This window comes from Marmota monax, unplaced genomic scaffold (genome assembly GCF_021218885.2).
Source record: "Marmota monax isolate L192 unplaced genomic scaffold, Marmota_monax_Labrador192_F-V1.1 WCK01_AAM20220418_F8-fsc00009, whole genome shotgun sequence".
NCBI classification, from domain to species: domain Eukaryota; kingdom Metazoa; phylum Chordata; class Mammalia; order Rodentia; family Sciuridae; genus Marmota; species Marmota monax.
Window position 1 is genome coordinate 16,737,765 of NW_026694710.1, and position 21,579 is coordinate 16,759,343.

Genomic DNA, 21,579 nt, shown 5'->3' on the forward strand with positions numbered 1-21,579 from the left:
TCAGTGAAAATGAGAAACACCCTAAATATCTAACAGAGAAATAAATTAAATGCTACCAATGTACTATGGAACAATAAACTCTTGTCTAGACTATACAGATTTATATACAACAACATATAATGCCTTTGGCCATCAATACTTAAAATAAATAAATAAATAAATGGAAAACAAGAGTGTATACACACACACATACTTATAGAGCTGTTCTTTTATTTATTTGTGGGGGTGGGGGGTTGGGGCAGGTAATAGAGATTGAACCCAGAGATATTATGCCATGGAGCTCTTTTTATATTTTACTTTGAGAAAGGGTTTCACTAGTTGCGCAGGCTAGCCTCTAACTCGTGATCTTCCTGTGTCTGTCTCTCAAATAGCTGAGATTATAGGTATGAGCCAATACACCAGGCTAGTATACTATATTTAAAAAAACAAGAAAAAAACTATGTATACATTTACAGTAATATATATAAGCAAGGAGGTTTCAAAGTACATATCCCACATTGTTTAGTTGTTAACTAATCAATCAATTAATCAATGGGATTGGGAAAGCAAGAAATAAAAGGAGAACTCAATATTTTTATTTTATGTACTTTTGTAATTTGAATTTTTACAAGAATGAATATTTTACTTGATAATTTTAAAGTGAAATGTATAGAAATAAGTTATGCAAGTAATTTAAGAAAAACAAATTTTTTAAACTTTAAAACTAAAATCTACATGGTAAGTTTTTAATAATAAAACTGGCCATAAAATCCCACCCAGAGTTGAAAACTATGCCCAAGGACTAAATCCACTATGCTATTTTCGTACATCTTATAAGCCAAAAATAATTCTTACTATTAAATTTTTTAAGGTTTTTACACACTGCATATTATACAAAATTCAAATTTTAGTGTCATAAAAGTTAATAAAATTTTATCAGAAAATAGCCACATTCAAGTCATTAACATAATGTATTCAGCAAATTTTGCACTACCGTGGCAGAGCCAAGTAATTTTTTTTAAATATTTATTTTTTAGGTGTAGTCGGACAAGATACTTTTATTTTATTTATTTATTTTTATGTGGTGCTGATGATCAAACCCAGGGCCTTGCATGTGCTAGGCGAGCGCTCTACTGCTAAGCCACAATCCCAGCCCCATAGCTAAGTAATTTTGACAGGGAATATATGGCCCACCGATAGGAAAACATTTACTATCTGGCACATAATAATAAGTTTACAATGAATTAAAAACACACACACACACACACACACACCATTATTATTAATTTCATGGAGAAATGTTCATAATCATGTCTCAACAGCTTTGAGGAATAAAACCATAAACATATTGACTACTGACCAGTATAGGATATTCTCCAGAATACCTAATATACATACCCATTTATCTCTACCTGTCTAAAAAGGGGTTTTTAACTTACTCCCAATCAAGCATGACTTTGAAGAAAGGGCTAAGACCGACACACAAACACAATAAAAACCAAAAGAAAAAAAATTTACCTCAGTAAATATTCTGCATATATAACAGGTTCTGGCAAAATCTGCTCTAAAAATTCTTCACCTTGATCCCCTTGTAATTTCAAATATTCACAAAGAGCACGCCAATACAAAGCTATTTCAGGAGTTAATGTTTCCACTGGAATCAATTTCCTTCATTAAATAAGAAGACGATAAGAAAAAGAATAATCTTTATATTTAGTTAAAATTTTGAATAAAAATTGAATGAAAAGATTTGCTTTATAATTACCATTCTTTTAATGACATCATAAATTAATTATCCACACACAATGAACAAATATACAATAGGGATGCATGTTTTTGGATTTTCTCAGGGAAGGCTAATGCAAATATCAAAATAATAAAATGGGAGATCACAGCTAAAGTAGACAGTCTATAATAAATCAATGCATTCTTATAGTACAGGGGGGAAAACTAGAAAAAAATTAAAGATATTGATATAAAGCAATAGGGAGGAAAAACTAATTTTATTTGCAGAAGTTCATAAGCACAATTCAAATAATGAATCCCTTATGTACCTGCCATCATTGTTTTTACAGATTTCCACCAGTTCACTGAGAGGAGTCATTGAAAATAAGGCATTAAGAACTGACACTGCCACTTCAGAAGAATTTTCCACATCCAACCTATGAAGCAACTCCAAGATATTTCCTTCAGTGAAACGTAACCAGCCCCGGAGAAGATGTTTCTGGATTGCTTGTTTCACAGCATCTATTGGATCATTTGAAACATAGATAAACAAAGGCTCCCCCTAGCTTTCATTTCCTGTACTTCATCCTTTTTCATTAATTTCTTTCAGATTGATGTTAACATCAAGACGATATTTACAATACAAATAGATTAAGAAGCAGAACAAAGCATATTAAATAAAGAAAATAAAAATACAATGATACTGCAAAAGTTATAATGATGCTCACTTCCAACTACAAATGTAAAAAGTTCAGCACCAAATACCCAACTAAAAAATTTTGCATTCCCTCTACCCTAAGACAATGGGCTCCAGGTATTAGCCTAGAATTTATAATATCTATTATTCTACTTTGTTGCATCTATAACACAATTCTATTTGCAGAAGTGAATTAAACAAATATACATCAATGCACAAACCTTTGTCTTAGGTTTTAAGACTATCCTACTCAATGACTTTGGACAATGTTTTTCAGACAAAAGTTTGTTTTCTTGCTATAGCAAAATTGCACCATCTTGGCCTTCCCATCAGAGTTGGGAATTTTAAAACATCATTCCTATAAGTAGATTCTGTAGTTTAACAGATGGGGAGAGGGATATTATACCGGCCTAATGCACCAGTATATGGTCTGTCAAGTATTTGCCAAGATACACAAATTTTAAGAAAGATAAAGGGCACAATCCCCCCCCAAAAAATGCCAAATGTTTTCTCTGATATAAGGAGGCTGACTCATAGTGAGTTAGGGAGGGGGGAGCATGGGAGGATTAGATGAATTCTAGATAGGGAAGAGGGGTGGGAGGGAAAGGGAGGGGCCAGAGGATAAGCAAGGGCAGTAGAATGTGATGGACATCATTATCCAAAATACATGTATGAAGAATCGAATTGGGTGTCAACATACTTTATATATAAACAGAGATATGAAAAATTGTGGTATATTTGTGTAATAAGAATTGCAATGCAAAAAAAAGTACATATATAAAGGCATGAATTGGCATGAACATACTCTATATACAAAGATATGAAAAACTGTACTGTATTTTGTAATTGCAATGCATTCTGCTGTTGTGTATTTAAAAAAATAAAATCAATAAAACTAAAAAAAAGGGGGGGGGGGCACAAAAAGATTCTAACTTCTGATGTTAATTATCTCCATAGACCTAAATATAGTTTCTCCATCTATGAAACAGAAAGGTTGAAAGCTCAGCTCCTTCAAAATTCTAAGACCTTTAACACAATGAAATGTTTTCTGTATGATCCACCAACTTCTACCAAGTTTACGGGAATGACAGGCTTACTCACCCTAATTTCTAATACTTGTTTCCTAAACTCCAGTAAGTCTGACTTCAAAATCTAGTAAAACTTTCATATATAAAGATGTATATCTTACCCGATCTGTCATTAAGACCTTGTTGAAGGATCATTACTCTTTGAGCAATGGACATTGCTCTCATATGAACCTTTTCAGCTAAAACCTTAAAAAGGTAATAATAAAAAGATGGTCATTAAACTTAACACAATTTATAGATTTCTTAACTAGTAATATAAATAACATTCATCTTAGTAAGTTAACCAGAATCTCCAGAAAAAAACTCGGACAAAAATTCTACCTAAATTATCTATACTCTCCATAATCTTAGAGAAACCACTATTATGTGCTAAGTATTTTCCAAAAGTACTTAAAGAAAATGGCTTCTTTTAATATGCCTGCAAAAATATTGAATATATTTACCTGATAAGCCAGTTTTCTGACAGACTCTTTTACATCCTTGGTGCGCCCCACAATTTTTGGCAAAGTCTTTGCTGAGGGTGCAATGCATGATAACACTGCACGCCTAACTTCTGAATTTGAATCATTTTCTACCAAAGTAGCATATGCTAAAAATAAAGTATTACATTTTAGTACTAAAGAAATTATTTAGCAAGTCTTATTTAAAATTTTTTTTTAAATTACATATTTTAGTCTCACACACTTAATTTTAACTGAAAATATTCTCCACCAACTTCCCTTCTAAGGACAGAACGATAAATTAAAAATAAACTAGGTGTGCCTAAAAATAACCCTAAAAGTGAAAAGAAAATTTACTTTGTGGGCAGTTTAATTTAAACTGGTATGGCTTTATTAGGATCCATGATTTGAATTTTTAATGAATGCATTGTAAAAATAACTTCTGGTGGTCCTCACTAAAACAAAATCCATTTCTTATACTTAATTATATTTATTCTTGTACTTTTCACATTGTTCCCAGCTTCATTATCAAGTACATGTTGACTATCAAACATATATGTTTTACACAACATCATTATGCATATCATTTAACACCCCAAAATGCCAAATACTACAAGCTATCAAGCTTGATTACAAAACTGGTAACAGGGACAAGTGAATAGTTAAGCACAAAAGTGTCTAAAATATATCTAGCACATATGGAAAAGTGAAATTGACAATTTTATGACTCCAGAGGTAAAGTTTTTTTTTTTAAATAAGGGATTAAAAAGTACAAATCCTAACAGAAGTTAATAATTCTGACACTAGAATTTCTGCTCAAAAAAAGACACCTAAAGAAAAGTGAAACAATGAGCAAAAACTGGAAGACATATGTAAATCATATAATCTAAGGATTTTCTTTTCAGAATATACAAAGAACTCCAATAAATCAATTAAAAATTGATTTTTAAATACAAAACAGATAAATGGATAAAACACACTGGCAGGCATCATATAGAAATAATAATGCATGTGTAATGATGTTTTGGTCAATGACAGACTAAAAGCATGTGACAGTAGTCCCATAAGATTACAAAAGAGCTGAAAAATTCCAATCACCTAGTTACATCTTAGCTGTGGGTTATATCATATCATAATGCATTATTCACATGTTTGTGATGACAAATATAAATTAACATACTGTACTGCCATTTATATAAAACAAAGTACATATAAGGTATAGCATTTAATACATGACACTAATAAAACACTTCTTATTGGTCTATGTACTTGTCATACTTTTTACGGTTTAGAGTATACGCCTTCCACTACTAAAAAAGTGTTTGTAGAAAAGTAATGTCACGCCATGTTGGCAGCAGTCTCATACATCTCATGTTCAGCACATCTCTTGATTGCACCAAGAAAGCACACTGAAAAATTGACCTATAGCATCCAGTTTGTATAAGTACTCTCTATGATGTTCACACAACAACACAACCAGAAAAATCAACCTAAGAACACAAAATGTATTCCCATACTTACATGACACATGACTATAACTGGCTGCTAAATATATGAAAACATGAGCAACAATGGGATACACACACGCAAACATACACCCACATCACCACTGCATTTTAAATCTGATATTACTAAATATTGACAGGATATGGATCAATGAACACTTTCATGCTCTATTACTAGAAATATTAATTGTAAATCACTGGGTAGAGTACTCATAACTTATCTAATAAAGCTGAACACACATATATTCCAAGTCCACTGTTAGGCATAAACCTTATAAAAATATTTGAACATACATACCAAAAGCTATGTAATTAAGAAAATTCATAATAACAATTTTTTTAAAAGCAAAATAATTGGAAACAATTAAAAAATACATTAAGATTAGAAATAATAAATTATAATTAAAAATAATTTTGAAAGAAAAATATAGTACAGTTCACACAAAATGATAGACAAAACTTTACAAGAGCCACATATGATTATGTTTTTTAACTAAAAATTAAGTTTTTTTTTTCAAAAAAACAATAATAATAATTACTTCTCAGGGACAGGTATACAGTTGTGAGATACAGACAGGCAGACTTCAAAGACACTGATAATGTTCTTTTTTAAAATATTTTTTTAGTTTTCAATAGTCCTTTATTTTATTTTATTTATATGTGGTGCTGAGAATCAAACCCAGTGCCTCACACATGTGAGGCAAGTGCTCTACCACTGAGCCACAACCCCAGCCCATGTTCTATTTTTTTAAATTGGGTGGTTGCTACTTGGGTGTTCTACTCTTCTGTATGTGTGTGTGTATGTGTGTGTGTGTGTGTGTGTGTTACACATACATATATATGTAGTTCAAAATAAAAAAATTACAATTGCTGAAAAATTAACAAAATCAATAAAAAGTGAAAAGATTTAGGAGGTCACACATACCTTTAACCACTGGACATTCATCATCCTTGGGATCCTGAAGTCGTGAAAGAGCCAGGACTGCTTGTATTCTCACATTTGGAATTTTATCTTTCAATCTAATAAGCATGGCTTCATTAATTTTATCAAACAAATCATCATCAATCTGGGCATTTTCTGGCATACTTCCCAAAAGCTTGTTTATGAGCTGGCATACTCTAAATCTGACTGCATTGCTGTTTGCTTCATGAGACTAAAACAAAAACCAATATTCCTAGTCAACATACCATTCCTAAATATTCAGTGCCACCTGAAATGACAACAGTAATTCATTATTTGCTAATAAACTATGAATGCATTTATATATAACTATATAAAGATACTTTTTATTCAGTTTGACAGTTTGAAAAAAAAAAGTATTTACTAAATTACAAATTATTATCTTTGTAGGAATTTCTAAAATAGAAAACTCACTGAAAACAAGTGAGAACTGATTGAAAGAGATCATCAAACACTTGATGCTGAAGTTATTTGTAAAGCCCACCTTTTACTGTTAACCAGAGTTAGTATATACTCATTCACAGATATTTTCTCAATCACCAGATATTGTCCTGACATATACAAAATTTAAAGTAAAAGTTTCTACATTACTTCCCCAAGGTGCTAATTTTCATAAGTACCTTTAAGAGAAAAGTAAACAAATAATTTAAAATGCCACCATCTTCCTCTTCCTCATCATCTTCCAAATTGGACTGGTGAAATGAAGTAACAAATTTTGCCGCGAATTCTATTACCCTCTCCACGGCTGGTTCCCGTTTATAGACCACCATAGCATATTTAAGGTAATGAACAAACTCCTCATGAAAAACTGCTTTATCATCCATCTGAAAGACAAAAGAAACCCCTCATAAACTGCACTGATTAAGATCCTTTAACCCAACATGACCCTAATACTGTGACAGCACTAGCCAAAACACAAACTAAAATCATTGGTAAGCTCAGTTATCCAAAACAGCAAAAACAAAGAAGTAAGTCTGCACGAATTTCTCTCTAAGCTATAATTTGCACCTCTCAGAGGGTACACCAGAGTGACTTTGGGCAGTTAAAGAATTCTTATATTTTTTTTTAAATGCCCTTGAAATTTTCATTACGCATTTAGTGTCATTGGAGTATAAACCTGCTTTTTCATGAACTCACAACCAACAATGACATATTTAGCCCTTTCTATCACCTGGAAATTTCCCTTGGTAAAACTTTCACATTCTATCCCATCTCTTACTTAAAGCCCTATTATACTTCCTTACAATTTTTCTTTGATATCAAGATACCTTATCTTTCCCCAAATCATTGTCCCTTTGCTCCCTAGGCTCCACTCAAAACACAGTAAGGGAAGGGCTAAGTTCCGATGCCTAATGGGCATTTGATGACTGGTTCCAGCTTGGCGGTGGCAGGAGGTTGGGGCTTTTCTGCGAAACGACGGCAGAGCCACCGAGCCCACTCTGAGTACTGACGCTCGGTGCCTCGGCGCCTTCCAAGTTCACTGCAGGCTCAGGATTAATGGTCCACACCGCCCCGGAGATCGCAGGAGAGAGGGAAGGGTCAGTGCAGAAAAGCCAGGGCGGGTCCTCGGGTGGACAGCGCCTCCGGCGACTCGGGCAAGTGGCCTGATCACTGTAAGCCGCGGGTCACGACAGCGAATAGGGGTGGAGGCAAGATGCGTCAAGTCCGCAGAGCGACAGGAGGCCCTCGGGGAGGCTGGGCGGAGGAAGGTGGGGCGCGGCGCTCAGGCGCGGGCCGCTGGGAGGACAGCTTACCGTGCCGTAGGTGCGACTCAGCGCCACCACCAGTTTCGCCTGGTTCTGGTGAGGCTGCTGTGCCAGCCGAAAGGCTTCCTTAATCGGCAGCAGCCTCTTCTCCGCTCCCATGGCGCCTAGATGACTACCGTCGGCCCCGAAACCCAGGATTTTAGTCTCCACTGACTCCCGCAGGCCGGCCTCTGAGCGTCCAGGGCGTGGTTACCGCCAGAGCGTTCAAATAACTCCCGCGGGAGATTGAAACATCGCGAGAACGCCGCGAGCTCTTAGGATGCTTGAGCGGGAAGAAAGGAGTCCATCCACTTAGAGCCCCGCGACTTGGGCGCATGCGCCTACCATGTGTTTCCCCGCCTCCGCGCCCCCCGTTTTTCCCGGTAGGAAGTGGCGTTTCTAAGGACAGGAGGCGTTGGTTCGGCCGGAAGTGGTGCCGTCAGGGATGTCAAGCGGAGACTTGGTGCGACGTTCGGGACAGGGCTGGTGGCGCTAGGCGTTAGCGGACTCGCGTGGCTGGGCGTGAGGCGAGAAAGCAGAAAGGATCCTCCACGGTGAGAACAGGGAGTCAGCCGAGGGAACCGTCTCCGCTCCTGCGGCGGGGCAGGGAACCCGAGGAGGGATGCGTGTGGAGGTGGAGGAGGGACCGGGCGTTGGCGAAGCCGGGGCGCGGCCGGCGCTCTCCGAGAAGCCAGCCGTCCCGAGTTCCCCAGATCCCGACACCCTGCGGCCCTTGTCCCGCCCTCTGTCCTGGCCTAGGGTGCCTGGCACTTGCCACGGCGAATGGAGGCGGGACCTGTGAGGAGGAGCAGCCCGGTGTAGTCGAGCTGCCGCTGGCTCCGGGCGTGCGAACTTCTCCGGCGTCCTTCACAAACCTGCGGGAGCTCGGTGTAGTAAACAAAGGGAGAGAGGTCTTAGGGGTCGTGGTTAAGAGAAGGAAGTCTTTAAACCTTTCTTTTTTTTTTTTTTTTAATGAAATGATCTCCAATAAAAAGGAATACCTCTGTTGAGGCTCAGGACATACCCCTCCAAAATATGTCACTAGAGAGTGCTTACTGGGCGTATTTCTGGCTGTTATATTCTGAGAAACCGCAAATCAGGATTAGTTCTTAAAACTGTCTTTGTAAAGCATACACATTTAAAGACATAAAAAAGTAAATCATCATTTACGACAACTTTAGTAAAGTATCTATGTCAGGAAGAGGGCTCTCCCCGGACAGTTTTTATTACTGGAAAACTATCTGCATGACACGACTGCCTTTATTCCCCAGACATTATCTCTCCGCATCTTTCCTTAACTTATGGCACCACCTGCTTCCCCAGAAGCCCCAAGCCCCTCTTCCTTATGTAGTTCAGGATGCTTCAGTCACCTGACCCTTCTAGTCTCAGTGTCTTGTGAGTCTTCTGTGCCGGTGTACGTTATTAAATGTGCTTTTTTGTTGTTGTTGTTGTTAATGTCTTTTTATCAGTTCCTAATCCAACCAAAGAACCTAGGACGACGGAAAAAAACGTTTCTCCCCTACACCTCAGTAACTACTGCCGGGTGAAGAAATAGAAAGTTACAACAAAGTTGCCTGTACAACTTTAGAATTAACCTTTCCTGAAATAACAGATATTTTAAAATTTACTGTTAATTTTGATCATGCAAATTTTTATATATTAACCATATGAATAAATATCGCTGAATGAATAGACTGTAGTGATTTGGATGTTTTGAATGTTATATGAATAATCATAAGTGCAACTGGCTTTTGCAGTCAATATGATTTTTAAGTGTATTCATATTGATAATGTTAATAGTAACAATGTGCCAGAGACCATTAAATCATTACAAAAACCCCTGTAAGGTAATTTCAGTCTCCTTTAAGATGATGAAGCCAAGGCACAGACCAGCTGCCAGAGAATAATGTTCCTCTGCTTCATGTCCCTAATTCCTGAAACTTTGAAGTATTCAAGTGCTAGTTAAGTGAGTTGCCTGTAGTTTTGAAATTAACATGATGTCTAAATTTAAAGAAAAGAGAGGTATTCAAATTAATCAGAGTAAAAGCATAGAGGCCTAAAAATGCACAGATTATAAGGAGAGCATAGATAATCTCACTATAACTAAAAGGCAGAATACTTAGAAAGCTGTGGTGAAAGAAACCTAGAAAAGGCATTAATTTTTTAACCAGGTATACTCAATTTTATTACAACATGGCATCAATATAAATGATTGAGATAACTTACCTTTTTTTCTAAGTCTTTGAAATTGGGTACTATTTTACTGGAACCACATTTCAGGCACTGAGTAGGCCCATGGGGCTAGTGGTACAGGGCTAGTGGTACAGGGCTAGTGGCTACAGTAGTGAACTGCACAGAACTCTTCCTTTACTTTAGGAGAACTAGTTCATATACCATTTTATTTTGATGTAACATTAACTGATAAACTAAACATTAGAACAAACTAATATTTGGCGACATTTTACTTATTTTGATGACTTTAATTGTACCCCTCTCTTTGTGTTTGGGTGCTTGCTACCTTTGTTATTTTGTAAAGTTTCTAATTGTATTATGTAGTACATTTTATTTGACTATCTCACCATCAATGAGAGACTTCATAATGTTTTGTTAGTTACTAAAGGATGAGGCATCTGGCCACCAGAGGTCAGCCTGTTTTCATTTTTTTTTTTTTATGATTAGTGCCATGCTTTTGTTCAGTATTTTTTGAAAATTATAATCTGAAAATTTTTTAAAGATGCTAGATTAAATTTAAACATCACAGTCTTACCACTCTAAAGTTTACATGGGTTTTGCCTTGTTTTTAGTGCTGTGGAAGAGAACAAATAATAACAACTATGGGAATTTCTTCCTGTCCTTGGTAAAGTTAGTTTGACTAAAAAAATAACAAACACTAAGAAAAGATGTGTATTAAAGGTATCAATTACCAATATTTCTTTAAAGGTAAATTGTACATGGAAATGTATAGAGTACATTCAGGTTTTTTTTTTTTATTATTAGTTGCTCAAAACATTACAATGATCTTGACATATCATACATTTGATTCAAATGGGGTACGTAATCTTAATCTTATTTTTCCACGTGTACAGATTGCAGGATCACATTGGTTATACAGCCACGTTTATACATAAGGCCATACTAGTGTCTATTGTATTGTGCTGCCCATCCTATCCCCCCTCCCTTCCCCTCCCCTCTTTCTACCCAATCTACTGTGACACGTTTCTCTCTCTTTTTTCTTCCCCCCTCACACCATCTTATATGTAATTTTGCATAACAATGAGGGTCTCCTACCATCTTCTGTGCAGTTCCCCTTCTCTCTCCCATTCCCACGCACCTCTTGTCCCTATTTAATGGGAATCTTCTTCTCATGCTCTTCCTCCCTGCTCTGTTTTGAGTCGCCCCCCTTATATCAAAGAAGACATTCTGCATTTGTTTTTTAGGGATTGGCTAGCTTCACTTAGCATAATCTGCTCTAATGCCATCCATTTCCCTGCAAATGCCATGATTTTGTTGTTTTTTAGTGCTGAGTAATATTCCATTGTGTATAAATGCTACATTTTTTTTATCCATTCATCTATTGAAGGGCATCTGGGTTGGTTCCACAGTCTAGCTATTGTGAATTGTGCTGCTATGAACATTGATGTAGCTGTGTCCCTGTTGTATGCTCTTCTTAGGTCTTTTGGGTATAGTCCAAGAAGGGGAATAGCTGGGTCAAATGGTGGTTCCATTCCCAGCTTTCCAAGGAATCTCCATACTGCTTTCCAAATTGGCTGAACCAATTTGCAGTCCCACCAGCAATGTTAGAGTACATTCAGTTTTGATATGTGTTTTAGTCAGCTCTGTTGTCACCCTAACCAAAAGACCTGACAAGAATAGTTTGAAAAGAGGAAAAGTTTAGTTTGCACTCAAGGTTTCAGAGGTCTCAGTCCATAGGCAGCTGACTCCACAGCTCTAGGCCCAAGGTGAAGCAGCACATCAAGGCAGAATGGCATGACAGAGGAAAGCAGCTTAGGAAATGGTGATCAGAAAGCACAGATCTCAGCTCACTGGGGACAAAATTATAAATCCCCAAGGCATGCCCCTAGTGAACCACCTCCTCCAGCCATACCTTCCCTACCTTTCTACAATTATTGATATCAGTGGGTTAATGCACTGATTATGTTAAGGCTCTTATAACCCAATCATTTCGTCTCTAAATTTTCTTGCATTGTCTCACACATGAGCTTTTGGGGGAACACTTTGAATCATTCTGCCCCTGGCCCCTAGAAGCTCATGCACATCTCAGAGCAAAATATGTTTATAGTCTATTTTTAAGCCTTAAGGATCAGCCATGCATGGTGGTGCAAACCTGTAATCCCAGTGGCTTGGGAGGCTGAGACAGAAGGATTGTGAGTTCAAAGCCAAACCAAGCAAAAGCAAGGTGCTAAGCAACTCTCTAAATAAAATACAAAATAGGGCTGGGGATGTGGCTCAGTAGTCAGATGCCCCTGAGTTGAATCAGGTACCAAAAGAAGGAAGAAAGAAAAAAAAAAAAAAAAAGAATCTTAACGATTCCATTATCTTAACAGTTCCACCATTTCCCAAAAGTCTAAGTCCAAAGTCTCCTCTGAAACTCAAGACAAATTCTCAGCATGAGCCCTAGGAAAACTCAAAAGCAGGTTACATACATTGAACATATAATGGCATAGAATAAACAATGTGGAAAAATTTTGTACATGGACTGTTAAGGATAACAGTAATGGGTTCGTTGTTAGGTCTAGGATTTAGGTATGCCTTCACATAGACTTTTTATGCCTTTTTGCTGATTTCAAAAGTGGAGTAACCCATTTTTTAGAATGTTTTGAGTAACAACTGAAGTTTACCCAAATAATTTTATAGATGCAATCTGCTTGAAATGAAAACAGTAAAAATATAAGCACAAAGAACAATTAAAAGCCCTTCTCTTGTCTCAGTAAAGACAACAGTATGTGACAGATGTTGATATTCATTTCAGATTGAACTAGGTAATAATACATACATTTAAAAGGTTTTTATACCCAGTGACCCAGGAAGCTGAGGCAGGAGGATCACAAGTTCAAAGCCAGTCTAAGCAACTTGGTGAGATCCTGTCTGAAAATGAAAACTAAAATGTGCTGGGGATGTGGCTCAGTAGTTAAGCACACCTGGGATCAATTCCCATTACCCGCCCCAAAAAAGTGTTTATATTCATGTTTCTTAAAGTTATAAGGAGTTGCCTTTGTTTTGCTGTAGTAGCATCATATTTGTTGATCTTGCTCTTTAGGATTGTTTCTTGTATACCCTATTACTAGATCACCAAAATACAACTTGGGGGTTTTTCTCTCTCAAGAATAAAACAACATTTCTGTGGTTATTTACTTCAGATCTTAGTTATTCCCTCGTTAATTTTTTTTTTTTTTTTCCGAGATAGGGTTTCACTGAATTGCTGAGGATTTTGTTAATTGTGCTGAGGATGGCCTCAAACTTGGGATACTCCTGCCTTAGCCTTCTGGGTTGTTGGAATTACAGGCATATACCACAGTACCTGACTTTTATTAATTCTTTCAAACAACATTTATTGAGCCCTTAATATATGCTAGACACTGTGCTGAGAACTGAAGCATATAAAAAAATTATTAATTAAAGCCATACCATATAACCATGTTAGCACAACTCAGTGTATTTGAAACTACAGATATTCACTGACTTTTATTTTGTATACTACCCCTTCAGAATAATACAAATGAGATCTTGATAATGTTTCTTGATTTTCTTTCATTTAGTACTATACCCTTAAAGTCCATCTGTGTTGTTACATATACTTCTAGCTATGCATATTTCTAATGTGCTTCTACTGCATTTTACCTATCTTCTCTAGTGATGAAAACTTAGAATATATCTAATTCCTTATCACTGATAGAGCTTCAGAGTATATCCTAATGCTTGTTGGTCTTAAGGAAAATTTATTTGCTATATACCCAAAAGTAGAGTTGCTGGATCATGAGCTGTACAGTTAATTTGGCTAAGTATTACTGCCAGATTTCTTTTCAGAATGGTTATACCAATATACAATCCCACCAACAGTGCCAGTTCCTACAGGGAACTCACTAACACTGGATGTTATCTAGCCTTCTAATTTTCACCAAACTAATAGCATAATGTTATCATATGATTAATCCATTTGGATTTTCTCTTCTGTTAATTGGATATTCTTGTCTTTTGCCCATTTTTTAAATTGAATTTTCTACTAGTTTGTTTTGTGTTTTTCCCCTCTCCTTCCTTTGCCATGCTAGAGATCAGACCCAGGGCCTCAAGTATGCTAGACAAGAACTCTACCACTGAACTCTGGGCTAGAGCCCCAACCCTTTTTAAAAAATTAATTTGTAATTAATGTTGTCTTTGATATCTTTAGTTCACTCCAGGTATTATTGATTCTGGTGATTGAATTAATCATTGTTTGATCCTGTGCTCTATGCTATTTTGTTTATTTTCCCTGACTATATTAGCTTTATGTCACCATGACCAAAATATCTTGACAATAACAACTTAAAAGAGGAAAGGTTTTTGTGGGGGCGGGGGCGCTACAGTTACAGAGGTTTCAGTATGTAGTTGGCTGGCATCCTTTCTTTGGGCCTGAAGTGAGGCATGAGGCAGAACATTAATGCAGAAGAGTATAGCAGAAGGAAGCTGCTCAGTTCCTGGCAATCAGGAAGCAGAGGGACAGAGAGAATGGGCCAGAAACAAGATACAGTACCCATGGTATATCCTACTGAACTACTTCCTCCAGCCCTGTCCCACCTGCCTGCAGTTTTCATCCTCTCCCAGTAGTCCATTCAGCTACCAGTGGATTAATCCACTGTTAAGGTGAGAGCCCTTGTGATTCAGTCATTTCCCAAAAGACCACCTTGAGCATTGCTGCGCAGACAACCAAGCCTTCAACACATGAACTTTTGGTAGACTTTTCAGATACAAACCATAACATCAGCCTCCAATCACAAAAGTATTCTCATCTATTATATTTGATTAACTATATGGTTTTACCATCCTCACTTAGGTTTTATCCTCCTATACACCTGGCATTATATAGGTGTACAGTTTTATTTTTCTTCATTTGAGCCACTTGTACCAATAAATGTGCTAAAATGCATCCATTTCCCCCTTGAATTTATGTACCACTCTTATACTGTATTCCCAAATTATATGTGACTGTGTTCTGTTTTATTGAATTATGTCTGATCTTACATTCCATCCTATTTTAATTTTTCAGATTTTTATAATTAATAGTTTGAAGATTAAGAACGCCCTTTACTAGCAGAAAGTTCTGTAGTGTTGAGGGAAGAGGTCTAGGAGGGATAAGGGGAAAAGGGGAAGTACTGAGGACTGAATTAGAGCAAATTATATTCCATGCTTTTGTAGTTACGTCAAATGAGTCCTAATGTTATATATAAAACTAAAAAAAGAACTTTAAAAAAAAAAAAAAAACCTTTTTTCCTCTGTTTACTGCTTTGGCCATGTGTGAAGTTTTATTCTTTCTATATAAACATTGAAGTTCATTTTTATTAAGTTCCTCAAAATTTTGCCCAGAGTTGTATAAATTAAAGCTAGTATCTTTGTAGCATTTATTTATTTCATCTATCCAAGAGCATGGAATGTTTCTATTTCTATGTCTTACTTGGTCTTATATATTATTAACTAGTCCTTATGTCCTTTATAAATTTGGAGACATTTGTTTTTCCTACTGTTAAATGTACTATATAATATATTTTCTTGTTAGTGTTGCTGATATTGAAATTAATATTTTATTGATTCTTTTCCAATTCCTGCACCTGTCATTTATTTATAACATTAACTAGCATTTTCAGTACCATGTCAGACAGTATCATTCATACTCTGATCTCACTTTTTAAAGGAATATATCTCATTTGGGATCATATTTGCTTAAAGTTTTTGGAAAGTAAACTTTACCTAATCTTTTTTTCCCTTTCACTTTTGGAAACTTAAATTTATAAATTTCTAAAGTTGAACTCTTCTTTCTTTCCCAGAAAAGCTCTACTTATAACATTTTTTTTAATTTTCTTTAAGGTACTGTTAGATTATGTTAAGTAATAGAGTTTTTGAAAATGCATTGAGCCTATGCTTTTTATATTTCATATGTCTCTAGATTTGAAGTTAATTTTTTTATTCTCATAAAAGAAATTAGTCAGTTTTCATGCTGTTTTTCTTTTTCTGGAACAGCTTATATAAGATTGTTCGTATGACTCAGTCTCTGAGACTACATCAAGAGTTCCAACATCTAGCAGCTCTATCACCAGGACAGACCCTCTAAAACTAATCCTAACAAGTACATCTAAAGGTAAAGAGATAAACTCTCAGTTTGGGCTTTGGGGCATAAGGGATCTGTTTTTTCAGGAGTAATTTTCTATGTGAGAACTGTATTCTTAAAAACAAACTGGACCAGTTTTGTTCCAACAAAGTATTAAAATGTCCCCAAGCTCTTTCCTAATTTTGTGATTATAAGAGTTCCCAATAGGAAAATCAGCCTAAGCCTTTGACATAGAGAGGAGAAAATCAACTAGGCTTTTTTGCTTAGCATTCATTTTCTTGGTTTTGTGTAAAGTTAGATGGGTGGTAATGTTACTTAGTGCCTTCAGACTTTAATATCAAGTCTCTAGTTTTCTCATTCACAGGTTAAGGCTACTTTTCCAGATAGTCCAACCACTAAGTCAGGAGTTTCCAAGGGCATTTACCTCACCTGTGGAAAACTTCAGATCCTTGCCTACCAGATGTTCTTGACAACTCATCCCATCATCCCCATTCTACATAAGTTGCCATACCAGCGGACAACCAAGACAACTGCTGAGCTTTTTATTACCAAGTAGATTTAATGTCACTGCCAACAAAACAGAGTGGACAAAGTGTCTCTTGATAATATCACTACCCGTTGAAACTACGCCAAGAAAATCAGCATGCCTAGTTGAGGACCCTTCTCTTCTTGGGTAGTCAGGATTTAAAGGAGATACTCTGACGTGTGCCACTGGTAAGTGACTAACAATTTTACTCGCTGAACTGGTCCTGATGACTAAGATGTCTACCTTGTAAGTGAAGAATATACATCATAATCTTGAAGAACTGCACAGTGGTGTAGGCCAGAGGCATACTCTGTGTGTATAATGGACTGACAAATTAATCTTGGTGAAAAGATTTGTCATGTTATTTCTATTCACCAGTGTTAGTCATTTTCTGCTGGCTTAGATTGTTAACCTTTTTCTGGTTTCTTACTTTTTTCTTAATGGGTCCCAGAAATCCCTCTCCTGACCCTTTGTCAGACTCAGAAGGTGAGGAAGAAGAAAACATTAGCTACCTAAATGAGAGTTCTGGAGAAGAGTGGGATTCCTCAGAAGAAGACGACCCCAAGGTGCCCAACCTAACACCTCTTGAGAGTCTTGCCTGGCAGGTTAAGTGCCTTTTAAAATATTCTACAACTTGGAAACCTTTAAATCCTAATTCCTGGTTGTATCATGCTAAACTCTTGGATCCAAGTACACCAGTTCATATACTTCGAGAGATAGGTCTAAGACTCTCCCATTGTTCCCATTGTGTCCCCAAACTGGAACCAATTCCTGAATGGCCCCCTTTAGCCTCTTGTGGAGTCCCACCTTTTCAAAAGCCCCTTACAAGTTCCAGCAGGCTTTCTAGAGATCATGCCTCTTTAAATGGAGCACTGCAGTTTGCTACCAAACAGTTAAGCCGAACATTGAGCAGAGCTACTCCCATACCTGAATACTTAAAACAGAATCCTAATTCATGTGTTTCTGGTTGTTGCTGTGGCTGGCTAACTAAAACAGTAAAAGAAACCACCCGCACCGAACCCATCAACACTACTTATTCCTACACTGACTTCCAAAAGGCAGTTAACAAACTCCTAACTGCTTCATTATAAAGAGTACCGTTCACCCTGATATCTCTGATGTTGCTATTTGAAGTGGGAATCCAAAATTAATTACTACACAGGCTACAGCTGAGAAACAAATGCCTTCTCAACCAAATTGCCATGTCCTAACAAGCTAAAGCATCCAAGGGCCCTGTGTTTCAGCTATACAAAATATGTGTGGTAAGCATACTTCTGACAAACCCTAGAGATAAAATGAGAACTTCAGTAAAGAATTAGTCAAAAGAAAACATATTTTAAAAGCTAACTTGAATATTCTCCACAATTAGTATTCACCCTACTTCATTTTGTTCTGCCTGCCTGAATGTACTTGTTAGATGTCTGGTTATTAATGGATAGGAAAAAATAAACCATCACCCTTTTGTTACTGAATCAACAGAACAGACTGGTGGGATTCAACCATCAGAAAGCAAGAAATTAGCTACCCCCGCTAAAATCTTTTCAAGTATGGTCTTCTCAACATTCATTTCTACAGCAGTAGTTAAAGTGAGTAATTACATGAGCGAAAATGATAGGAATGTGGATTTCTCTCTCAGATTTTATATGGATATACCTTTTGGGGGTTCCTGTTTTTTTATGGGGAGTGCATTTTCAAAATTAGCCTATGAAACTCTAAACCTGTTAAGGTATCTGCATTTACAACTTGAACATTCTATATCATAGGCTTTTACCAGGCTTTCTGTGGCTAAATTGGCCCATAATATCATCCCTTGAATTATAACAGTCCGCTATTCTGTAGGGAGTATGTTTCCTGGATCTTGGCACTAAGACTTTTGTCATGCACAAATAAAATATATTCAAAAAAGATAAAAAGGATTAAGAGAGAATATAGTTTCACTATCAACTGGTAAAAAGATTAAAACATTTCAACTGTATTACATTTCATGGAGCAGAAATTTATGCCCTTTCCACATCCATTGCAAACATTTCAAAAACCCTTCTAATATTAATGAATCAGCCTAACACATCTGAAATTAAGCATTTTAGCAGCATTTTTTAAGTATATTAATTTCTGATTTTCTTCTGACTGAATAAGGAAAAGTATATGCCTTTGAGTACATTGCCAATGATTCTACTATGAGCCAAAACATAGAAATCAACATAAAATAAAATGCATGAGACCATTAAATTTTTTGACATATCCTACAATAAAAAGTGAAATTTGTGTGTCATTGTGGATAACTGGGCATCTAAAGGGAATCATAAAACATATTGTTAAAAATGTATCATATATTCTCTTTATTTTAGTTTTGCTTTTTCTTGTTCTCCATAATTGCTATGTACAAGGTTGAATAAAAAAAAAAAGCAGTGATACAATCACAAATTTTGTAAATATATAAAAGCTTAAGGAGAACGAACAATGTTTATAACCTAATAAGTATTTCTACTGAGCTTTAGTTATCCTGTCTTAAGGGGGAAAATAAGAGTATTATACTAAGTAGGGGGGGGAAAAAAAAACTTGTTCATGGTAATTATTGACCTGGACCTATATCATACTGTTAGTATAACTGAATGTATCAGAAACTGTTCCTATATAGATGTTCTGTGAAATTGGTTTTTAAAACGTTACAAAATCTGTTTTCCTTTTTTTTAGGGGTAAAGATTGGAGGAGGTAGGAAAGAAATCTGAAAATTAAAATGTGTTGTTTATGTATCCATAACATGTTTGTGTGTGTGTGTGTGTGTGTGTGTGTGTAAAAGTGCCTTGCTTGTGAATGCATTTTTGCTATTCACTCCAAAAAGGAAGCCTTTTTCCACCTTGGCAGCTGAATAAACAAACATCTTTGTACATTCGGAACAGAGTATGGTCATTTATCCTCCACAAATGAAATGGATCCTGCTTTGCATAAGGCATATTCAACATTAAAATAAGTATTGAATGCAGTTAGCAGACAGATTTATCTATATCTATGTAGTATCTGACAAGGTGTCTTGGCATCTTTAGAGAAGAACACACTTGAAGAAGAAGAAAACATCTCATTCAGGCAAGACTCAAATTTGAACTCATTTGTTTCTTTATTTTAAATAATCCCAGGTTGTACAAAATAATAAGTACCTGAATAAGCCTTAAGCCATTGCTTCCTTTTATGTGTCAGATTTGACGTTGGAGACAAATGTACCATTTTTACATTCTCCCTGTGTGGGCCTCTGATTAAATGTAGTCACCATAATTAGGGTAAAGAAAGACAAAATTTTCACTCTTTAAAGTAATAGTTATCAAAGAAGAGAGGAAACAGGGTTTCTAAACCAGTGAATGTTAATAAATTATTTAAAGGTGTTTTCTCTCTCAGTGCAGAGGCAGCCTTTATGTTGAAGTAGTCCAGATACCTTGAACTTTGACTTTTGGTCCCATCTGCTTCCTAAGAAAAGTGGGGGGAAATCATGCATGGTGGGAGGCAGACAGATGGTAGGTCTTCTCCAAGGGATTTTCCTTCTAGAGATCCTATTATGCCCACATCTATCCATCTAAACATTTTTCTCTTGGGAAAACTGTTCTGATATTAGATTGTTAAGTAGTTAAGGATCTTAGAAGTCACTTGGGTTATTTTCTTACTGATGCATAAATTGTCTTATATGTTTGATAACTAGCCTTCTACTTTTTCTCCAGTGTTATAGAATGAAATGTCTTTTAGAGCATACCATTAGTTTTTTAAATATCTATAAGAAATATAGTGACTACTATTATTAAGGAGTACCTACTATGGTCTAGACACTGGGAATGCAAAATATATGAACCAACATACATCATTCCATGCCATTTCTCTGGGGTCCCACTAAAGAAGCCTAAGCCCCTAATCCATAAACAGGCCCTTCAAATATTTGAAAATGGCTTATGGTTGGAGATTACATGAAGGAATTAAATGGAGCAGCCATCCAAGTGTCATGGAGATTTCATGTGGAGGGCACTCCCAACATATCAACTCCACAAGGAATAGGCAAAAGAAGCAATAAAATGCAGATTTAAGCTGTATATGTCAAGTACACAAAGCAAAGACACACAAATATCAAGCTAGAAGCATTTTGCTTAGGTGGCTAGGGTATATGGAAAAGTCTGGATAAACTCAGAACTCATGGAACAACTTTGTATATGCTTTTGGCATAGTGGTGCACCAAGGAATAGTATCAGTTATACTTAGGGAAACTAAGGGAGCTACATGAACAGGCATCAGCTAACTGGTATTTTTTGTGGGTCAACTTGCTGTTGCCAAAAGAAAATGCTTGTATCTTTGGCAATTTCAATAATGGCTACATGTTCAAGTCTGATAATTTTAAGTAGTCTGCTGAGCTCTTCCTTTTAATTGACTGGCACGGAGATTATCTACTCAGGAGCAAGATTAGTAAAGGGACAAGACAAAGATATCTGACACTTGCCAGATAGAAGTGACCAGCACTTCTCAATGTGGGAAATGAATGCCTGATTTTTAAAAATGAGGAAGACAGCACTTGAGTATTGCTTCCAAACAAATGTAGAGTAAGTTAAAAATGTTAGCAACAGT

The 21,579-nt window shown here is 36.3% G+C and overlaps 2 protein-coding genes across 4 annotated transcripts in view; one reads left to right on the forward strand and one right to left on the reverse strand.

Annotated features, from left to right (window-relative positions):
* Ncapg (non-SMC condensin I complex subunit G) overlaps nucleotides 1–8,438 on the reverse strand; it is a 35,950-nt gene extending 27,512 nt beyond the window's left edge. Inside the window, exons 1-7 of one of the 2 annotated variants that reach the window (XM_046423871.2) lie at nucleotides 8,150–8,438; nucleotides 7,016–7,219; nucleotides 6,360–6,588; nucleotides 3,933–4,078; nucleotides 3,591–3,675; nucleotides 2,034–2,226; nucleotides 1,498–1,647 (exon numbers count right to left, since the gene is read on the reverse strand). In XM_046423871.2, coding sequence (XP_046279827.1) covers nucleotides 1,498–1,647; nucleotides 2,034–2,226; nucleotides 3,591–3,675; nucleotides 3,933–4,078; nucleotides 6,360–6,588; nucleotides 7,016–7,219; nucleotides 8,150–8,260 — 1,118 coding nt within the window. In that variant the 5' untranslated portion in view covers nucleotides 8,261–8,438. Of the gene's footprint in view, nucleotides 1–1,497; nucleotides 1,648–2,033; nucleotides 2,227–3,590; nucleotides 3,676–3,932; nucleotides 4,079–6,359; nucleotides 6,589–7,015; nucleotides 7,220–7,663; nucleotides 8,031–8,149 lie in introns of those variants that run through there. The other variant, XM_046423872.2, reaches the window with a different exon arrangement.
* Nucleotides 8,439–8,540: 102 nt separating this feature from the next.
* Nucleotides 8,541–19,880, forward strand: Dcaf16 (DDB1 and CUL4 associated factor 16). 2 transcript variants are annotated; one of them, XM_046423874.2, is made up of 3 exons: nucleotides 8,541–8,694; nucleotides 16,370–16,487; nucleotides 16,807–19,880. In XM_046423874.2, exon 3 carries the CDS (start codon nucleotides 17,424–17,426, stop codon nucleotides 18,072–18,074), a length of 651 nt encoding a protein of 216 aa, XP_046279830.1. In that variant the 5' UTR covers nucleotides 8,541–8,694; nucleotides 16,370–16,487; nucleotides 16,807–17,423; the 3' UTR covers nucleotides 18,075–19,880. The 2 variants fall into 2 exon arrangements, with proteins under 2 accessions (XP_046279830.1, XP_046279829.1); XM_046423873.2 differs by having other exon boundaries at nucleotides 16,822–19,880.
* Nucleotides 19,881–21,579: the final 1,699 nt, after the last annotated feature.